Source organism: Sarcophilus harrisii, chromosome 1 (assembly GCF_902635505.1).
Source record: "Sarcophilus harrisii chromosome 1, mSarHar1.11, whole genome shotgun sequence".
Lineage (NCBI taxonomy): Eukaryota > Metazoa > Chordata > Mammalia > Dasyuromorphia > Dasyuridae > Sarcophilus > Sarcophilus harrisii.
In genome coordinates, this window is record NC_045426.1 from 570,255,659 (window position 1) to 570,278,281 (window position 22,623).

The following is a 22,623-nucleotide window of genomic DNA, read 5'->3' on the forward strand; positions in this document are numbered from 1 at the left end:
TGTTACTACTGCTTTGTTTGGGGTTATATCCCAAAGAGATCATAAAGAAGGAAAAGGGACCCACATGTGCACGAATGTTTGTGGCAGGTCTCTTTGTAGTGGCTAGAAACTGGAAAATGAATGTATGCCCATCAGTTGGAGAATGGCTGAATAAATTGTGGTATATGAATATTATGGAATATTATTGTTCTGTAAGAAATGACCAACAGGAAGATTTCAGAAAGGCCTGGAGAGACTTACATGAACTGATGCTGAGTGAAACAAGCAGGGCCAAGAGATCATTATATACTTCAACAACAATACTATATGATGACCAATTCTGATGGACTTGGCCATCCTCAGCAATGAGATCAACCAAATCATTTCCAATAGAACAGTAATGAGCTGAACCAGCTACGCCCAGAGAAAGAACTCTGGGTGATGACTAAAAACCATTACATTGAATTCCCAATCCCTATATTTATGACCACCTGCATTTTTGATTTCCTTCACAGGCTAATTGTACAACATTTCAGAGTCTGATTCTTTTTGTACAGCAAAATAATGGTTTGGTCATGTATATTTATTGTGTATCTAATTTATCTTTTAATATATTTAACATCTACTGGTCATCTTGCCATCTGGGGGAGGGGGTGGGGGAAAGGGGAAAAGTTGGAACAAGAGGTTTGGCAATTGTCAATGCTGTAAAGTTACCCATACATATAACCTGTAAATAAAAGGCTATTAAATTTTTTAAAAATGAATGTTTAAAACTATCTTTAAATGTAACTGGAAAAAATAAAATATTATTTACCAAAAAAAAAAAAAGTTAACCTAAATTATAGTCTCAGTTCAATTAAACTCAAATTCATTCCTTTCAGCAAACCACATGAGTTCTTTAACCATATAATTAAAATGCAAATTTGTTGAGCAAAAATTGTATAAAGTAGCTTTAAAGTACTTGACATAATGCATTTGGCTTTATAAGAAGTTAACCTAAAGGAACTGGATTTCTTTGGTTTAGAGAGAGCTAAGTGGCATAGCAGAAAAAGTACTGGAGTTTGAGCAAGGAAGACATGAGATCAAACAAAAAACTGTGACCTCTTGTCATATTATAACCTTTCTCATTCTCAATTTCCTCATCTGTAAAAACTAGGGATAATAATTACACCTACCTCACAAGGTGTTACAATGTAAATAAAATGCTTTGTAAACTAACTTTCTTGAAGAATATAAAGACACATCACATGAAAAACAGTTGAGACTTGTTTTATGGCCCCAGAGAGCATAACTAGATCAGTGAAGGCAAAGAAGCAAGTTTAACGTATGGACACGAGATCAAATATTTACAGCCAAAAAATACCCTCAGAAGTCATGTAGTCCAACCCTCTCATTTCATACTAACGAAAATGAGCTCCAGAGCAATTATGTGATTTTTTTTTTTGAGAGTAGAGATGGGAATAAAATAGTTCCTCAACTTCAAATCTAGTATTCTATCCATTACATAAGAAAAAAACTTCCTCAAAGTAACAGGTAATCAAAGTGGTTCTGTTAAAAATTTGGGAATGAATGTGCACCCAGTCATCACTGATTCCTTTAAGCTAAACATTCATAGACCTGTTAGGAGAGCACCACAGAGTCAGAGAACTCAAAACTCAAGTCCTGGCCTCCTACTCATTACTACTGTGTCCCTAGTTCACTTGGTCACTTAACTTCTTTGAACCCTGGTCTCCTCATTTGTAAGAAGATCTTATCTGCCTCATTGAATTGTAAAAGTGAGTGCTACATAAATATGAGTTTAGATCATTACTATCCATTTCATGTAGCCAAATCAGGTGAAGAGGAAAGCATTTCAATAAAAACTTCAAATTTTCTATTTCAGAATACATGATTCTTAGCTAGGATTTGATACATGATTCCAAAGTTCGATTTATGTTTTTAATTCTGACGACTAACTTATATGAAAGTAGTCTGCCTATGCAGCTCAACTGCTAGAGATTCTTCATCATCCATCCTTAATTTCCAACCTATTCCCCACTTTTCTCACAGTTTAGGGAGCTCAAAGCTCAGAAGAATCTGGGTAAATCTAATGGTCTTCTAGATGTACATTAAATATGTTCTTGAAGGCTTTGATGTAATGTAATAACTATTTTTGACATTTATTTAGAAAAAAAATCTTCCAAGTTCTCAAACCGAGATGACAAATGTATACTGCTAGGAAATTCAAAAACATGACTGTAACATTAGGAATTGAAATATCATACAATTTTAATTATCTATCCTCTTAAGATGTTGAAGTATTTTAGTTTTTCTATACAGATGTATGAAAAATTAAGTATTCTCTCAGAATCTTGGCAAATTATGATTAAGAGAAATTATGATTAATTTTCAAAGGAACATATTTTAACAGATTTTTCTTCCATAGCTCTTGCAGTCTTATTAAATATCCTATCAAAATTTTTTCTCTTATCAATATTAATGATTTGTTGTATTAGATTTTGCAACTTCCAATAGTCAAAGAAATAGATTAAATCAGAATTGACATTCTTCAAAGGTTTATTATGATAATCTTGTGAGAAATATATACATCATTTAATACAAAGAATAACTGTTGTTTATCTTTCATTTCAAAGAGGATCATGGCATCAGGAAGGTGATGTCATGACTTGCAAGTGAACTGAATTTAAGTGAGGCAGGGCCATGCAAAGTCACTAGTCTCACTCTTCCAGAGCTATCTGGGTCTAATGGTAAGATCTTTTCCAGGTCTCAGTTTGAAGCAATGTGCATTTAGTGATTCAGGGTAGATAAGAAGGAGGTGGTGAGGAAGACAGAGAGGGAGGAAAAAGAAAAGACAATTATGAAGGAAACAAAAATCAATGTGGAAGGGAAAATCTTTCCAGTTTAAATAAAATATTCAAGATTGGAAGAGAGGGAGAGGAACTACTTAAAACAAAAAGAGGACTTAGTCTTTTAAGGGGGATGAATTCATGCCTCTCCAAATGGCTTAGTCTAGATAAATTCTGAGTTTCCTTCTATCTCTGGCATTATAAGATTTCAATCTCCCCCTTCCCCAATCTCTTCCTAGCTATCCTGTTACTTATCAAAGCTGTTGCTGAGGATGCCTCTCGTAGCCCTTTTAAGTCTTTCCAATCTCTCCTGGGTTAGAAAATCCAGATGTCTTTCTCTACTAAATAAAAGTTAAAACAGAAGAAAGTATCATTTTGCTCCAAAGCATGGATGGCTAAATTTCATTTCTAAGTTATTACTGCCCTTTATTCATGGTTTTAAACACTACTTGAAGTTTGAAGTAAATATGCTAATACTTAAGACTACTGAAACACAAGCCACAAGAACAGAAAGTTGACACACTAAATGATTATGTTTTTTAAAGTACCATACAAAATAAACCACGCTTTTATTACAAAAAAAACTCATTTTGATTTTTTAATGGGAAGAATTATCATTGTGGAGGAAATATTTCGAGTATAAACTTTAAGAAAACTATAATACTTCCTATAATATAATCATATGCAAATAAAGTTATAAACATATATCAAGCGTTGGTAATCTTTCAGAAAGGAAGTTTGATGATTCCTTATTTTTAACAGAAATAGCAGCCAACAAAGTGTAAAAAAGCATTAGTATCCCTTCTCTTTCCATCCTTACTCTACTTTAAAACATTTTACCATAAAATGTGGTATTGAAAGACCACCAACTTTGAAAGAGAACCCAGTATTCCCACACGCTACCCTCCTATTTAATACCTGTAAGACCTTAGGCAAATCACATTAACTTTTCTCTAGGCCAAAGTAAAATAAGGTTGTATTATAAAGGACTTTTAAAGTTTTTTCTTCCTTAAAATGTCTGATCCTGCAATTGTCTGGGGATAACAGCTCCTTTTAAAAAGTAAATCTGCATACTAAAGTCTACTCTACTTCTTTATTCACACTTTAACAAGAATTTTTTTTTAAGTCTTCTTAAAATCTAGTGAACACTCAAACTCACTGGATGCTTTTCTGACAACTAAACTCAATCTCTTTTCTTCTTAAAGACCATCCCAATCCTGTTTCTTGTACTCAAGGAGATAAATAGGTTTAAAGGGCTTTCTAAAAACAAAAAAAATCTTGCCAGTAAGAGTAAGCAAAGTACTTCACAAAGGACTTCATCTATTTTGCTTAATTCATAAGAGTTTGAAAATAGTATTTTTAGTAAATATTTTAAAATTATCTTTTTTAAAAAAAAAATCATTGATGAGCAGGGATAAAGACACTCTTGAAGTTATAAAAACCATCAACTAATGTTTCAACTATTTTAGATAAGTAATTATTTAAACTGTTTTAAGACAGGATGAAAGACAAGAAAAAAAAAATGACTACCAATAACTAAACTCACTCCCAGTACCTCTATCTACACATTAAATAAAAAGACCTATATTAATGTTCTAGATTTCACAGTGGATTGATCATGAGGTTTGGAATCTGGTAAACCAGATCTTTACTATCTGTATAACCTAATGTAAGTTAAAGTATCTAATTTGGTCTCCTCAAATAAAAAAAAAAAATAGGGGGAGGGAGTGATAGTACCTACTTCATATGGCTGTAGAGAAGCTCAAAAGAGATATTTGTCAAAGTACTTAGCACAATACCTGGTACAGAGTAGGCACTATAAATGCTAATTCGCTTTCCTTATTCCTTAATCTCATTTTGTCCTGGAAATAGCCAAGGGTTCTTCACGGGTAATGAAAAGGGAAAGCAACCTCTAAAAAATCCTTCAAGTAGACTCAGTTGGTGATTGTTTCTATTTTTATTATCTAAAGACCAGCCAAACCAAGTATAAAGTTGATTACAACTTTTTCAAACAGAATAACTCCCCACAAACATCAACTAAAATGTAGAGGAGCTGCTCTGTGTGTCAGTTGAAAGAATACTCCCAATGATTAAATAAAAAGTAATTTTTAAAAATAATGAATATGAAAAATTAATATCATTCTTACTTACAGACTTGATATAGATTCCACCCAAATATAGATAGGTGATCTATACTACTAAGGGTGTCAGGAATGAAGCAGAAGAAACTCCAAAAATGTCAAAAATTATCTTTTACATTTCTAAATCCAGGAATAAAATGCGCAGAAGACAAATACAGTTAGAGGAGGAGACTAATTCAGGGTAGAGCAGTCGCAAAATAGATTAGGGGCCTGCATACAGCATAAATGTATGGCTGTCTCCCCCCTCAGAATGCAATCTCAAGAGCAAACACCGTTTTGTAGTGCCAAAGGTTGGTGCAGTGCCTGCACATAGGAGGTACTTTTAAAAGGCTTACTGACTTGAAATCTTACAAATATCCTCATCTTACATGTAGTAAGGAAAGTATGGCTTCTAAGAGCTTAATGAATTATCCAAGGTCAGTTAGCTAGTTAGTGGCCAAAGGCTTCATTCTCAACTCCCCGTCCCAGTCAATAAGCCTTTCTTAAGCACTTCCTGTCAGGTACCGTGCTAAGCAAAAACTGTATCACAATGATGCTTTTGGTCTATCACTTCCATTCCTAACTCCTTAATAGAGGGTGTTCCAAAATCTTTAGTGCCGTTTTTAAACTTTATAATGAAGACTTTTGGCCAAACCTGCACATTCGCCTGCAAGGAGGAAAGTTATTTCGATTCTTCTTTGGGGGTACCAGTAAATACTCAAATGCCCACTCCCCTGGGCCAAGCGCAAAATGAAGATAGCCCTGCCTCTATGCGGGAGTAGGGAGAAGAACTCACCGAAAACACTGCATTTTGGAGGCCAAAAGGTATGGGGGTGAGCCGGGCCAGAGCCACCACTTTTAGGCCACTGCCCCCTTCCACGACTCGGATGACAGCGCTCAGCTTCTCACTGCCTTCTATCTTGGAGGCGACCCAGTGGGCCAGCAGCTTCTTGCAGACCACGTGCGCAATGAAGGTGCCGATGAGGACCCCCACCACCATGAGCCCCATGCCCAGCACGAAGCCGTACAAGTATCCGGCGGCCACATTCAGCACGATGTAGCCCCAGCCGCAAGGGAAGGAGACCACGATGAAGCCCACCACGAAGAGGAGCACGCCCAACAGGCTGTCCAGGCTCTCCACCCACAGAAGAAGATGTTGCAGATAGTGGCGGACCAGGGCCAGAGAGAAGAAACAGAGGGCGGCCAGGGCGCAGACCAGCAGGAAGCTCTTGCACCAACAGGTGCCAAGGAGGCAGCAGTAGCGCCAGGTCCTCACCTCGGCGACTGCGGGGCCGCCGCCGCCGCTGCAGCTGTTGTTACTGTTTGCGGGATAAGAGCCGCCCGGGGCAGGAAGCTCCAAGTCCGACTGCAAACTGTTGCGCTCCGGATAGGGGCTGAGGAGCGTGCCCGCGGCCCCGGGGCTCTCGCCGCCGCCGCCGCCCCCCCGAGGGAGCCGGTCCACAGGGTCGCCGCCTCCTCCAGCCCTCGGCGGGCCCCAGCGGGTCAGCACCTCCTGCCGCCGGCTCTGCAAAGCCGCGTATTTGAGGAGCCTGGGGAGCAACTGGAGCATGCTCCCGGCAGAGCTCCACATGCCGCTGCCGGCGGCCGCCGCACACCCCGCCCCCCACCCCAATTTCACCCCCGAAAAATCCCGGCCTCTCAGCCTACTCGCCCCTCTGCTGCTCCGGGGGCCGCGAGGCAGAAGCAGCCGCTACTGCGACTCATGGTCCCCTCCTTCCCGCCCCCCCTCCCGGATTTCCTCGCCCTGCAGTCCCCTCCACTGAAGAGAAATCGAGCCAAGAAGCTAAGGGCTGGACCCACCGCCGCCGCCGCCGCCGCCGCGGCGTCAGACCGGCCCAGCAGGGAAACGGAGCAGTCCCGGCGCACCCCCCGCCCCCGACCGGGGCCAGCCCGCCCCCCAAGGGGGCCGGGCAAAGAAAAGAGGGACGGGGCGCCGTCAGGCCCCGCCCCCGTGACGTCGCGTGCTGCCGACCCAGCTGAACTCTTGGGGTCGGGAGCAGAGAGGTGGGAGGAAAGAAGGAGGGGGGCGCCTACTGGGGACCAGCCCCTGAGAACACTAGGCGGGGAGCGCCGACGGAAGAGGAGGAATCCCGAGCGAGTGCCTAGCCGCCCACTCCCCATGCCCTCCCGCCTTGGATAGAGAGAGGGGGGAGTCTCAGCGATTGGGTGGGAAGAGGTGAGGGGGTGAACGGGGAGAGCAGGGCGCGCGCGCGCCCCCTCTAGCAGAACGTTTCACCGCGGTGCGCGTGCGTGAGTGTGCGCGTGCGCGTGCGCGCGGGGGGAGTGGGCGCGAGCCCTTCGGGCCTTGGGAGTGGGCCACGCGCCCTTCACGTTTAACTTGAAGCTATAGTGGTACTTGGCTCACAGAGTCCGGCGAGAAGCTCCTGGAGTGTCGGTTGGCTACACGCTTGCTTCTAGGGAAGGGGAAAGGGGATCGCGGCCGTTCCTGGACCGTTAACCCAAAAGTTGATGAGGGGGTGGGACGGGGGCGGAACGCTCTGGGGAGTGCAGTGCCACCTCACCTCTCCGATCTGTAAATGGCCTTGGGGGGGGGGGGTTGCGCATCAGCCCTAGAGGGGGTGGAGTAATGATGGCCTTCGGCCCGGGAGGGGGCAGGGCCACTGTCTGCCTAGGGACAAGCCGAGCTCCTTCCAGTCCCGAGGAGGTGGGCAGAAATGCAGTAAGTTTACTCAGCTGCTCCCGGGCCTCGGTATTTCCCTAGGACTTTCCATTCCCCAGAAACAAACAGATAATGGCCCACCTTTTAGTCCCAGGGGTTAATTATCTAGTTTGTGGATTTCCCAGGTTCTTTGTTCTCTTGCTTCAACTCACCGCTTTTTAAACTCTGTAATTACTTGTGGGCATTCATGCTAAGTTTAGTGGGTGGGAAAGGTCGCTAGGTCAGGAAATGAAAATACATCGGTTTTTCAAATTTTGTTGTTTTATTCAACAAAAATTACAACTTTCCCCGAAATAATGTTGGTCAATTGTGATGTAGGGGAGGTTCTGTGGTTTAATGGGGAGGAGAAGGAAACAGATTTTTAGCACGCACCTGTTATATAGGCAAGGTAGTGTTCTAAATACTTTATAGAAATTTTTCTTGAGCCTCACAACCTTAGTAGGTAAGGTGCTGTTATCCCCATTTTTACAGTAGGGGAAACTGAGATGCAGAGAGATTCAAATAACTTGCTAGAGGAATGACTGAGACTGGCTTTGAGCTCACTTCTGGATTCCAGCCCCTAGCAGCTGTCCACTGTGTTCCTAACTGCCTCTGATCAGAAGATCATTGGCTAACAATAGAGACCCCAGGGGATTCCATGATGAAATACCTGTCTAGATTCAGTAAAAGGATAATGGAAGATATTTGGGAAATAAGGCATATATTTACAGACACAGGCAATATATTTATTTTGTTTGATCATACTGGTTTGAAAAAAAAGAATTCTTTTAGGAGAGAGAAATTTAGGAAATTGCACATTGGGAGGAAAATTTAAAAAAAAAAATATATATATATATATATATATATATATATATATATATTTGGAGAGAAATTTAGGAAATTGCACATTGGGAGGAAAACTTTTAAAATATATATATGTATATATATATATGTATGTATATATATATATATTAGGAGAGAAATTTAGGAAATTGCACACTGGGAGGAAAACTTTTAATATATATATATATATTTGGAGAGAAATTTAGGAAATTGCACATTGGGAGGAAAACTTTTAAAATATATATATATATATATTTGTAGAGAAATTTAGGAAATTGCACATTGGGAGGAAAACTTAAAATATATATATATATGTGTGTGTATATATATATATATATTAGGAGAGAAATTTAGGAAATTGCACATTGGGAGGAAAACTATATATATATATATGTATATATATATGTATATATATATTTGTAGAGAAATTTAGGAAATTGCACATTGAGGAACGCTTTTAATATATATATATATATATATATATATATATATATATATATATATATATATATTAGGAGAGAAATTTAGGGAATTGCACATTGGAAGGAAAACTTTTAATATATATATATAAATGATATAAATATATATAATATATATATATATATAAAAAGACTGGTCTTGGAGCTGCAGAATCGGAAAGCAGTTTTGAAGTAATCTAGTCCCTAGTTTCTTAAACTATGTATCCGGACCCCATGTGGAATCTCGTAACAATGTGAGGGTTGTGAAATTGAGTTGTATACCTATTTTATATATTTCTATACCTGGGTCACTCAAACATTTCTTGGATGAAAAGGGGTTGTGAGTGGAAAGAGTTTAAAAAGTCCTGATCTAGTCCAATCCCTATATTATTAAGAATTCAGACTATGACATCCCTAAACTGTTCATCCATTCTTCATTTAAAGATCTCTGGGGTCTGAGAACTCAGCTCTTTTGAGGCTGTCCATTCAAATTTAGTTCCTTTTTTTCGGAGCCAAAAATCAGTTTTCTACAATTTACACTCAATCTTCTCCTTTGCCTTCTGAGATGGAATCTTTATGGTGACACTCTGGCCTCAGGTTTTTGTTTTATCTGTAAGATAAATACATCACAGTGTGTTGTTAGGAAAATAGTACTTTGTAAATCTCAAAGTGTTATACAAATGTAAATTATTTTAGGAAGCTAAGTATTTAAGAAATTTCAGTGTTGAATTTATATATTTTATAAATGTAAGTTTCTCTATGGTTAGCACTTATATAACCTTTAATTCTTGCAAAACACTTTACATATGTTAACCCCTTTGTTCCTCACAACAGCCTTATGAACTAGGCACTATTATCCCCATTTTTCAGATAAAGAAATTGAAACACAGGGAAATCAAGTAACTCACACACTCACTTAGTATGTATCTGGAGCAGGATTTGAACTAGCCCCCAAGTTCTACATGCTATCCATTTTTACCTGTTTGTAAACTAAAGCTAGATGTATATATTTTGGTCACAGTTGTAGTAGAAGCAAGTGTTGAAGTTTATTAGGAAAATGAATTAGATATTAGTTTGAGAAATTCTGTCTCACATCTTTAACTAAAATACTATGAAATGTCTTTATGATAATATACTTCAGGTGTATTCTTTCAGCTTAGGATATTGGTGTAGCAATCAACATCTCATATCTAATCAGATTTCCAAAAGCTTTAAACTTTCCCCAGAAAGATAAAAGCCATAAAATATGTAAATTTCTCTTTCAAATATTGGGCCCTGGAAGGCTACCTGCCCAGAATCCAATTACCTTGGTTGGTGGGAAGAGAAAAGCCTGGGTAATGAGGAATTACAAAAGAACACTGCTGGTCTTCCCTTTGATCATTGAATCTGTAAATAGCAGGTTTTAAACATTCCCTTTCCAAGAAAGTAAAGCATTTAAGTAGTAAGTTTATTTGTAGAACAAGAGCTTTGTATTTGCAACTGGTTACCAAAGTTGAAATTAGTATACCTTGTGACCTTTTGTGAAATTGCTAACCAAGTTTCACCTCGTAACTATATCTAAATGATGCCTGTTCAGCTTAACCATTTATTTATCCATTCAACAGATTTAGTATGCACTTATTAAGCAGGCTATATGTGAGATACAAAATATAGTAGGAAGACTACCAATCCCTTCTTGAAAGTCAAAGATCTGGGTCCTGATCAGAATTATTTTGTTTTTCTATCCAAGTTTTTACTTCTTTTATTTCATTCCCTACAACAAACTCTTTCCGACTTCTCCCTTTTACTGGGCTCTTCCTCTACAAATTGGACATAGATGAATTGAGTTCTGATTCATAAGTAAAAGGAAATGATAGGCTTGAATTTGTGGAGAAAAGGGAAAAAATATTTCAATCAGATAATAAAAAATAACAGCAGTTGTATCTTATAATAGAAAATAGTAATAGACTAGTTTTACAAAGTAATAGAGAATTTTAGATATGGAAGGGGAAGATTATCAGTCACAATGGCAGTAAAAGCAGGGAAAAAAAGGTCTAATTTGTTGCAATTAAGTCACGTGATTCAGGAATCATAAAATGTAGCAGCAACTAGTAAAATTTGCAGATCTATTTAGATTTATGACAAGCTATTTCCATTATGCTGGCTCACTACCCACATAGCTCCACACATTTCTTGATTAGGGGAGGTGAAACACTACATCCATAAAAGCTGTTCTGAAAAATAAACAGAGCAGTATTCAGAAAAATCTTTAGTACCTCCTAGTTAGTTTTATTTTCTAATTTTGATCTTTTACTAAGCAAAAAATAAAATATAATCAAAACCACAGTTACTTATGTAAAATGAATACAAGGTGGCATAGCTTGGTGGAAGGAAGGAGATTTAATCTCATTATTTGGTAATCAGGTCAATATTTAGCTCGTAAATAGAACAATGGCATGCTATTCCAGCAGTCATTCTTTATGAAAAACAACTATAAATTTCAACTTTAGGGACAAACCATTGAAAAACTATTTAGTGGGAGAGTTTTAGAAGTCATATCCACCTTCAAGTAGTAGCAGTCCATGAAGCAATTGATTTTACCAGTACTATTCAAATAAAAATTCTTTTCGATATTGCCTTATATTTCTCCTCAGCTATTCTTGAAAAAGTCACCTACCCGACCTTCCCTTCTTTCACCTGCTTCTAATGCCTCTCCATCATCTTATCATTTATTAAAACAGTTTGTCTTTCTTTAATTGCCCCTTCTAATGACTTTTTCTCAATACTCATCCTTCTTGACTTCTCTGCAGCATTTGGCACTTGACTACACTCTCCTGCTGGATAATCTCCCTGGGAGTTTTGGGAACCCGTGCTGTCTCTTGCTTCTCCTACCTGTCTTACTTTCTCAGTCTCTTTTGCTGGATCTTCATCTGTCATGTTCACTAAATGTAAACCCAAACATCTTCCCTGGGCCTTCTTTTCTTTTTTATACTCTCTCCCTTGCTGATCTCATCAGCCTAATTGGTTTAATTATCATTTCAATATAGATGACTCATAGACCTGTATGTCCTATATTATGCTCTCTTCATATAACTTTCATATAACCGTCTAATGGACATTTTAAATGAAATGTCCCATTAGTATCTCAAACTCATCATATCCAGACTTTCTTATTACAATTGAGGGAGTCACCATCCTTCCAATCACTTAGCTTCACAGTTATTTTCAGCTCCTTACTATCATGCAAGTACCCTATGTAGTCACTTTCCAAATCTGTTAGTTTATTTCTTCATAATGCCTCTAGGACATATCCACTTCTTTCCATTCACATAGTCAACAATATAGTTTAGGTTAACCTCATATTTCTCCTGGATTATTTCAGTAGTTATCTAATTGATTTCCCTACTTCAGATGTTTCCCACTCCATCTTTCATACTGCTACCAAAATGTTTTAAAAACATAACATTTTCCTAAAACATTTATAACCCCTATAGACATTTAATAAACTCAACTTTCAATTATCTACAACATCAAATAAAAATTTCTGTTTCACATTAAAACCTTTATACAAGTTAGCTCCTTCTTATCTTTTTAGTCACCTTACATATTGGGCAGCTAGATGGTAGTGGATAGAGTGCCAGGCCTGAGATCAAGAAAATCCGTCTTTTTATTAAAGCTTTTTATTTTCAAAACATAGGCATAGATAATTTTCAACATTCACCCTTGCAAAACCTTGTGTTTTCAAACATTTTGCTACAAACATTTTTTGCACATATGGATCCTTTTCCCTCTTTTATGATCTCTTTGGCCCAATAGAAACACTGCTGGAACCAAAGGTATGCACAGTTTGATAGCCCTTTGGGCATAGTTCCAAACTGCTCTCCCGAGTGGTTGTATCATTTCACAACTCCACCAACAATGTAGTAGTGTCTTAGTTTTCCCACATCCCTTCCAATATTCGTCATTATCTTTTCCTGTCATCTTGCCAATCTAAGAGGTATTAGTGGTACCTCAAGAGTTATGTTAATTTGCATTTCTCTGATCAATAGTAATTTAGAGCATTTTTTCGCATGATTAGAAATGGTTTTAATTTCTTCATCTGAAAATTGTTCATATCCTTTGGCCATTTATCAATTGGAGAATGGTTTGAATTCTTATAAATTTGAGTCAATTCTCTATATATTTTTAAAAATGAGGCCTTTATCGGAATCCTTGAATATAAAATTTTTTCCCCAAAAAATTCATCTTCTTGAATTCAAGCCTCATTTCAAACACTAATTGTGTTAAGGAAATTTTGAACCATATGATTGAAAAAAGAGTATGGACTAGTCATAGAATGAGCGACAATTTGTAGTGTGCTTTCTAGAGCCCCCAAGTTGGGGTGACAAAGCATATCATCGCTTTCTAGAGCTCCCACATTGGGGTGATTGAAATATCCTGCCTTTTAGAGCCCCCAAGTTGGGGTGACAAAATATACTGTGCTTTCTAGAGCCCCCATGCTGGGGTGCCAAAAATGCACCATACAGACTAGCTCTCTGGAGGACCTCGGGACCAGCCCAAGTCCTTGGTCTTAGTGGAGGAGTGATGAAGGCAGGAGTCACCATGAGACTGGTCAAAGATGGAGTCTGGAGTCTGAGATTGAGCACACATTCTCCTCTCCAGTCCTCTCAGCCCTAAGTACGATTGCATCACTACAGCACACTGAGCATGTGCCAAAAGTAGAACCATTACATCACCATATCATACTAAGTATATACCAACGAGAATGATTACATCATTACATCATACTAAGTATATGTGAACTAGAGAACAATTATCTCAATCACACTGAGTAAACACTATGCTGTAAGTATCTTTGTTTCAATTATACCTTCCCTACTATCTACAATAATTGGACAACAAAAAGTAAGTAATCTATCTTAAGTGTGATGTAAACTGGCAAAACTATTTCATTATTGTGTATTTGAATCCCCAGTGCCTAGCACATAGTAAGGACTCAGATTGAAAGTGTTTTCTAGGGGCAGCTAGCTGGCTCAGTGGAAGGAGCACCAGTCCTGAAGTTAGGAGGATCTGAGTTCAAATTTGACCTCAGACACTTAATACTTCCTAGCTGTGTGACCCTGGGCAAGTCACTTAACCCCAATTGCCTCAGCAAAAAAGAAAAAAAAAGTGTTTTCTAGTCCATAAACTGCTTTATAAATGTGATTTATATTGATTAATTCACTGTGAAATATTGGGAAGATATGGATGAGAATGCCCAGCTTAGAAGGTACTGAGAGGGGAGAGTATTCATATGGTGAAACCATGGATCATTCAAAATAGGAAATATAAAACAAAAACATCTCTTGAATTTTTACTTCCATTGTTTATAGATATAGAAATAGATTCTCTTTGGCAGAATGCTTGTCATTAGACATAAAATAGTTGCATTAGACAAGGAAAAAAGAGCAAGTCAGCAAAACTGGCCTATATATCATCCAAGTCAGTATCTGCTTGGTTCCACATTCGTGGTATTTCACCTCAAACCCTATTTTCTTCTTTGCAGAGTCAAGATTGATCATTAAAATTATACAGTGGTCAGTTCAGTTTGTATTGATGTTGGGTTTTTTGTTTTTTTATTTTCATTGCTGTAATATGTATTTGTTGTTTTCCTGACATTGCATTAATTCATACAAATCTTCCCAGTCTTCTCTGTATTCTTCATATTTATATTTTCAACATGGCAATATTCCTTTATGTTCACATGCCACAGTTGTTCAGCATTGTACCTACGCTCCTACACTGTTAAAAAAAAATTATTACAAATATTTTGGTCTATATGAGACCATTATTGCTTTCTTTGATTTGACTATTATTGGGATCCCTGAATCTAAAGTGTAAGAAAATTTTAATATTTTCAATAAGATATTTACATTTTCATTTTAACTGCTACAGTCTTCACATTTGTTTTCTATTAACTATAGTAACAATTTACCTATTATACCTTGCCTAAATCTGACTATTAAACATGGGTTTATTTCTTAAAAATGCCAACCAACCTATCAAAATTAAGGACATGTTTGAAGCTTCCTAAAACAGATTTTTAAAAATGCTGATAAGAAAATTTAAATAGTACATTATTTATTTACATTTTTAAAAAATAGGTGAAAGAGGAGATTCTTTGCCTCAAATGCTACCTCAGATGCCTTAATCACTGAATGGATGTGGCCCCAGTCAAACTGAGACCTCTTAAAGACCTTAGATTAAAAAGTCCAGGGTCTCCCACTGTATCCAGGGCCATCTCCAGTCATCTTGAGTTATATCTTATCTCTGGATCAGATGACTCTGGAGAGGAAAGTGAGACTGGTGACCTTGCACATCCCTCCCTCACTTAAATCCAATTCACTTGCTTGTCATGGCATCATCTCCCTGATGTCATGGTCTCTTTGAGAACAAAGGACAAACAACAAGACAATAAATGAGTAATTAGAGAAGAGGCTAATGCTGAAGATACCAGTATATAGATATTCCTAGTAACAAAAAAATTAAACAAACAAAAAAGTAAAAAAAAAAAAAAAAACTTATGTATTGATGAGAGAAACAGAGGTGACTTCTACTGAATTTTATGAAATATTTGCATGTTAACATTACTAACCAGAATATGGCCCTGAAAGTTTTGGATTTTATTTTTTAAAGGCTTAAATGGATTGAAGCCTTTTATTATTTTTTGTTTTGTTCTTTCAAGGCAATTGGGTTTAAGTGACCAGGTCACATAGCTAGTATAAGTGTTTGAAGCCAAATTTGAACTCAGTTCCTCTTAATCCAGGACTGATATTCTATCTACTGCACCATCTAGATGCCTCCCTCCTTTTATTATTTCTTACCTTAATTATTTCAAATACAAATTTGCTTCCATCTTGTTATATAAATGACTTTTGTTTGTTCATTCTTTTAGCCTGCTTTCTGACTGCACTTTTTGTTAAAATTAGATTGTGCACTTCTGAAGAAAATGTCTGAATCAATCCTGCTATATACTTACCTTTTCTGTGTATATTTTTATTTGAACAATAATTTCATTGGAAAGGAGGAAACATGGTTAAATCAAGGTTTCCTTTCTAAATGTAACATATTTATATTATATATATACATATACATATCTATCATGTAAATGTATACATACATACAAATATGTAGTATATAGATATATGTATACATTATTAAGACATATCTATTTTAACTATTCTCTTTTCCAAAACTCTTTGCACTTATCTTCAAGTATATTCCTATGCAGCTTTTCAGAGAGGTTAATGCCCATCAGCCTCTCCTAGTACAATCTCATATGGTACTTTTAATTCTTCTGTATTAGTAAAGACTTATGCCTATCAAAGATCAGACAATAAGTACGATGTGTATGTATTGAGACTTTACTTTAAAATCTAATATTTTGTTTGTCTTGATACAAAACATTTTTAAAAAGATAAGCCTTTCTTTTTACAAAAGATTAAACTTTTTATAAAGAATGAATTTAAACAATGTATTACTTTGCCAGGCTTAATGAACAAAACCATTTGTATATGCAACCTTTGTTAGTAATCTTTACCACAATAAAAGGATATAATTTTTATTGTTTTACTTAAAAGACCCCCCCACAATTAAATAAATAATTAGGTTGACAATAGAAACAAAAGCAAAGGCATAATTTTAGTATCAATGAATCTTTTAAGACTATATTTACATTAATGTAAATAGTATTGATATTAGAGGGATGTTTTGGGTTCTTTTACTCATTTTTAACGGAAATGCAAAAACACCAAAAATAATTTCATATATACATAGCAAAACATAAGAGAGGATTCAATGAAAAATCATGAAATTCCATTTCAGTTCACTTTAGAAAAAAGAAAATAGTATGTGATAAACACTACACATTGTTTTCAAAGCCACCCTGCTTATCTGTGCTTCTTTATAAGTTGGTTTTGGGGTTTTTTTTTTTGGTTCTCTGAAATGCATTTTTAATTTTTTCTCCCTCCCACTCCAGGGAAAATTGCAAAAACAAATATATTTATGTAAAACCATATTGTCCATACTTCTATTTATCAGTTCTTTCTCTAGGAGTGGATAGCGTCTTCCTTCATGTATCCTATTTAGCTAGTTGAGTATGATACTGAAGATGAATTAGTCATTCAAAGTTGTTCTTCAAAAAAAATTTCTAACAAGTTTCACTTGCTGCTTGCTGCTCCTTTCATTTTTCATTATTTTCATGGCTATCTTTCCATATTTTTCCCAAACTCAACCAGATCATTATTTCTTATAGCAAAGCTACGTTGGGTTGCCACCCCATCTGGGGTCACATACCTGAATGTGAAGGTCATGAAAAATTTGACAACAGTTAAAGGTTTCTGAACTAAGGACCAAAAATTAATTCAAAAATCAAATGTTTAATAAATCCAAGGGGTTTCTGCCATTGTCCATGTTGTATTGGAGAATTGTGCTGCAGCCTTGGTTCTGAACATACAACATGCGTACTTTGCACTGCACATGCACGAATGCTGCCAGAAACACCTCAGCTCAGAGATAAAAATTTCTTGTGTGAAAAGGTGTCACAGGTGGAAAAAATTGAAGAAGTCCTATTTTATAGCACAAATAGTAACCCATCACAATTATATACCAACTTGTTTAGCCATTCCCCAATTGAAGGACATCTATCATTTTAGTCATTCTGATAGGTATAAGCTTTCTCAAAGTTGTTTTTCTAATCAATTTGTAGTTTTCTAATCAATATTGATTGAGAGTATTTTTTCATATTACACATTACAGTTTTTTTATTTCTTTATCATAAAGCTACCTGTTCATATCATTTTGACTATCAGTTGGGCAATGACTAATATTTTTCTTTGTATATGTAAGAAATGGGACATTTATCTAAGAGACTATAAGCTTTTTTTCTAAATTTTAGAATCTTGGCTACCTTAAACATTAACGTAATCATTTAACTATAACACACCTCATAATGCTTTTTATCTCATTCATTTATATTAATATTAGCTAAAATATGGTAAAAATAAGAAAATCCTAATTAACAAGAAAAATATTCACAGAAGGTAACAATTATATAACTTTAAGCTAATATATATGTGTGTATATAACATATATATGCACATACCTTTATATATCAAAAATTTTCATTTGTTTATTTCATTTAGCAATATTTTCAACAATAATACATTATAATCAATGTAGTTTAATTCACTTCAAAAATATTCAATGCCTGTTGTATGTAAAGCACTGTGGTAAAGTGAAAATGTCTGGAGAGAGAGCAATAAAAAATTCAAATAAGAAAGGTCCCTCCTGACCTTATGGAGTTTATATATATATATATAGAGAGAGAGATAATAGATATAGACATATAGACATACTATAGCTTAGTATAAGAATATGGCAAATATAAATATAATCCAGAACAATATATGAAAAGGACTTGAGAGATGAAAACAAAGTTCTGTTAATGGTTACAAAAGAAAAACATCATTACTGATCTGTGACATTAAAGAATGTTTCCTAGAAGAGATGTTTCTGAGTATTGTTTTTAAGAATGATTAAGAATTCAACAGGACAATGGGAGCCAAGAGCAAAGGCAATGATATGAATTAAAGAAAGAGGAAGAACATAGGAAAAACAGACTATTTGCTTCTAAAATGATAGAACACTGGGATTGGGGAAGCAATATGAAGGAGGTTAGATTGGAGTGGCACACTGGCTGTAAAGGACCAAGACTACTTATTTAATGGAAATTAGGCAATTAAGAAACTCATAGTTAGCCACTCCCAGAGTTCTAGTAGAATGTGGTCAACTGAGATTTGGGAGTTTGTGGGTGAATCTCACATCTATACAAATCTATACAAATCTATTTCAACTGAGCTGTTCTGCCCATGTTGATTTTATCTGTGAGCAGAGAGTAGAAACCAGCTAATAAATGTTATTTGTCTTTTTTTTTTTTGTTTGCTAGCTTGGTTACTTAATAGAGGGTAGAGACCTGCTCATGAATGCTATTTCCTTTGTCTTTTGTTTGTTTGTTTTGTTTTTTTCTGAAGCAATTCTGGTTAAGTGACTTGCCCAGGGTCACACACCCAGGAAGTGTTAAGTGTCTGAGGCTGGATTTGAACTCGGGTCCTCCTGACTTCAGGGCTGGTGCTCTATCTACTACACCAACTAGATGCCCTTCTTTTTGTCTTTTTTGTTTGCTAGCTCAGTTACTTAAGAAAGAGAAAAGCATCTGGCAAATAGTATTTAACAATTGCTTGTTGAGTGACTGACCAATTAGACCTGTGCTCTAGTTTTGTTTTTAGTATTTACTAGTCTTGACAGTTTAAAATTACACTTCATTTGAAACTTGGTTTTCCCATAAACAAAAGGAAATATTTGTATCTGCACAATCTTATAGGATCAAACATGGACACCCAATTCCATATTGTTAAACATTACTGTCATCCAAGATTATGTCCTGAGTTTTTTTCTTTTCTGTTTTGGTAATTATATTCATTTCCATGGGTTATATTATTTATACACAACTGAATACCAAGTCAATATATCCCTCCTTAATTTCTCTTCTAAACTCTCGTTGTGCATCTCCAAATACTTCCTTATGAATTAATTTGGATGTCCTATTAACATCATCCTCTTCTTCATTAAATTTTCATGAATTCTAAACACCACCATTTCTATTGAAAATAACTATTCTCCAAGTAACTCAGATTTATAAACTCAATGCCATCTTTTTTAAAAAATTATCATATATATCTTACCTTGAATTTAACAAACATCAAATAAAATGAATATTTTATATTAGAGATTTTTAACCTCTTTTGTGTGATGGACTCCTTTGTCAATCTACTGAAACCTATTGATATGTCAGAATAATGATTTTAAATGAATAAAATAAAATATATTGGATTACAAAGGAAACCAGTTATAATGAAGTATGGTTATAAAGATGTTTTTTTTTGTTTTTTTTCAATTCACAAGCTTCTTGAAATCTATCCACATATCCCTCCAGAATCTGAGGATCCTTGATTAAGAATCTCTTCTCTATTCACAGTGGAAAAGATAAGGAGGATTGTATAAAAAAAAAATTAAATCTCTATTGTATGTAGCTTGCTTTTAAAAAGAATAATAATGAGATTAAATTTGATTAAATTTCATAAACAGTTATCATATATCCTGCTCTGAAGAAGATATGAAAAACATGACATGGAACCAGAAGCCTACCACAAGCATTAGAAGCAGTTTAAGAAAATTATTGGGGAGTTCCAGGGGTGGAGCCAAGATGGTAGAATGAGGTAAGGAAGCTTTCAAGTTCTCCCAGTTTCCCTCAAAAACCACATGAAACCAAGTCTCTGAACAGATTCTGATGAATGAAACTATGCTCCAGTTAAAGATAACCTGGAAAAACTTCAAGAAAGGTCATTCTCTCTGAAGTGAAAAGGGTGTTCAGCCCAGCTCAGACAGACTCTGCACAAGCCAGTGAGAGGTTCTTAATCACAGCAAATCAGGACTCGCAGTTCTGGCTCAGTAGGGGAGCAGATCAGTTGGGCAGCCTCTAGTCACTGCTCAGAATGCAAACTCTGGGAAACCAGGCTGTTGCCTAAAAAGAGCAAGTAAAGTTACACAAGGCTCAGAACTGAACAGGAAACTTTGGAGAGCAACTTCTTTACCCACGAGCAGAGCTTGACCATAAAAGTAAAAAAATAAAAATTAAATAAAAAGAGGAAATAACAGAAGAAAAGGAAAGAAAATGAGCAAGAATCAGAAAAAATCTTGACCATACATCAATTTAGATGAGCTAAAAATGTCCACAAAGGAAATCTCAAGAGTGATATGGATTGGTCTAAGTTCAAAGAGGCTTCTGGGAACTGCTCATAAAAGACATTAAAAGGCAAATAAGAGAGGTAAAAGAAAAATGAGAAAAGAAATGAAAAGTATATTAGAGAAGTCAACAGCTTGGAAAAGGAAGGCAATTCCTTAAAAAAAAAAAAAAAAAAAAAAGTGGCTAAATGCAAAAAAAAAAAAAAATCCATTAAAAACATTTTCAAAAGTAGAATTAACCAAACTGATAAAGAGATACAAAAGCTAACTGAAAAAAATTACACATTAAAAACTACAGCAGGGCAAATGGAAGCTAATGACCCTCTGAGACATGACGTATCAGTCAAACAAACTAAAAAGAATGAAAAAATGGAAGAAAATGTGAAATATCTCATTAGAAAAACAGCTGACTTGGAAAACAGATCAAAGAAGAAGGCATTAAAAGATGGGAAAAGGTCTGTACTAGAAGAGAAGGAAAGGAAAGGTATAATGGGGTAAATTAGTCTATATAAAGAGGAACAAAAAACCTATTACAATCAAGGGAAAGAAAGGAGGGGAATGAGCATTTTCTGAAACTTGATCAAGCGGGAATAATTTAATCATTCAGTTGGCTATAGAAATGTAACCCTGTAAAGAAGTAAGAGAAAGAGGAAAGAAAAAGGAAGGGCCAGATAGAAGGGAGGACAGAAACACTTGGGGAAAAGATAAGAGAGAAGGGATGATAGGAGATAAGGTATTGGGAAGGGTGGGCAGTAAAAAAAAAAAAATACAGGGGAGAAAATAGAATGGAGGGAAATACAAAGCTGCTAATCCATAATTGTGAATGTAAATGAGATAAACTCTGCCATAAAACAAAAGTGAATAGCAGACTGGATTAAAAAATGTATTGTTTCAGCTGAAGTAAAAAAAAAAAAGATCACAGATAAAGCAAAAGTAAAAATAGATGTAATTAAAAGAGATAGAAGGAAAGTACTTCTTGAAAAAAGGTGCCATAAACAATGAAATAGTAATAATATTTAATATATATGCACCAAGTGTTAAGAGCATGCAAAATTCCTAAGCTAGTTACTGGAAGAAATAAACAGCAAAACAATATTAGTGGGGGACCTCAACCTTCCCTTCTTAGAATCAGAAAAATCTAACCACAAAATAACAAGAAAGAAACTAGGGAACTTAATAGGATCATAGAAAAACTAAACATGAGAGACCTATAGAGAAAACTGAATAGACATGGAGAGAAATTAACCTTTATCTCAGCAGGACATGGTACCTACCAAAAATTGCCCATGAATTAGGGTATAAAAACCTCACAATCAAATGTAGAAAGGCAGAAATAGTAAATACTTCCTTTTCAGACCACAGTACAATAAAAATTATATAAATAAAGGACTAGAGAAATACAGAATAAAAATCAATTGGAAATCAAATAACCTAGTTCTAAAAAATTAATGGGTCAAACAACAAATCACAGAAATAATCCATAATTTCATCCAGGAGAAAACCAACAAAGAGATAACATACCAAATACTAAAATACTAAATAAAATAAAATACTAAATAGCTACATGAATAAAATAAAGAGAAAATCAATGAATTGGGCATGCAATTAAAGAAACTAGAAAAAGAACTAATTAAAAACTCCCAATTAAATACCAAATTAGAAATTATGACATTCAAAGGAGAGATTAATAAAATTGAAACTAAGAAAACTATTGACTAACTAATAAAGCTAAGAGTTGGTTTTGTGAAAAAAATGCATACACCTTTGGTTTATTTGATTAGAAAAAAGAAAAGAAAAAAAAAATCACCAGCATCAAAAATGAAAAGAGTGAATTTACCACCAATGAAAAAGAAATCAAAGCAATAATTAGGGCTTAT

At 35.8% G+C, this 22,623-nt stretch overlaps 1 protein-coding gene across 1 annotated transcript in view; it reads right to left on the reverse strand.

Moving 5' to 3' along the window:
• The window catches only part of TMEM64 (transmembrane protein 64), a 33,360-nt gene extending 26,783 nt beyond the window's left edge, over positions 1-6,577 (reverse strand). Inside the window, exon 1 of the mRNA XM_031946961.1 lies at positions 5,742-6,577. Within this exon, the coding sequence (XP_031802821.1) occupies positions 5,742-6,536 (795 nt within the window). The 5' untranslated portion in view covers positions 6,537-6,577. The remainder of the gene's footprint in view (positions 1-5,741) is intronic.
• Between the last annotated feature and the right edge of the window lie 16,046 nt (positions 6,578-22,623).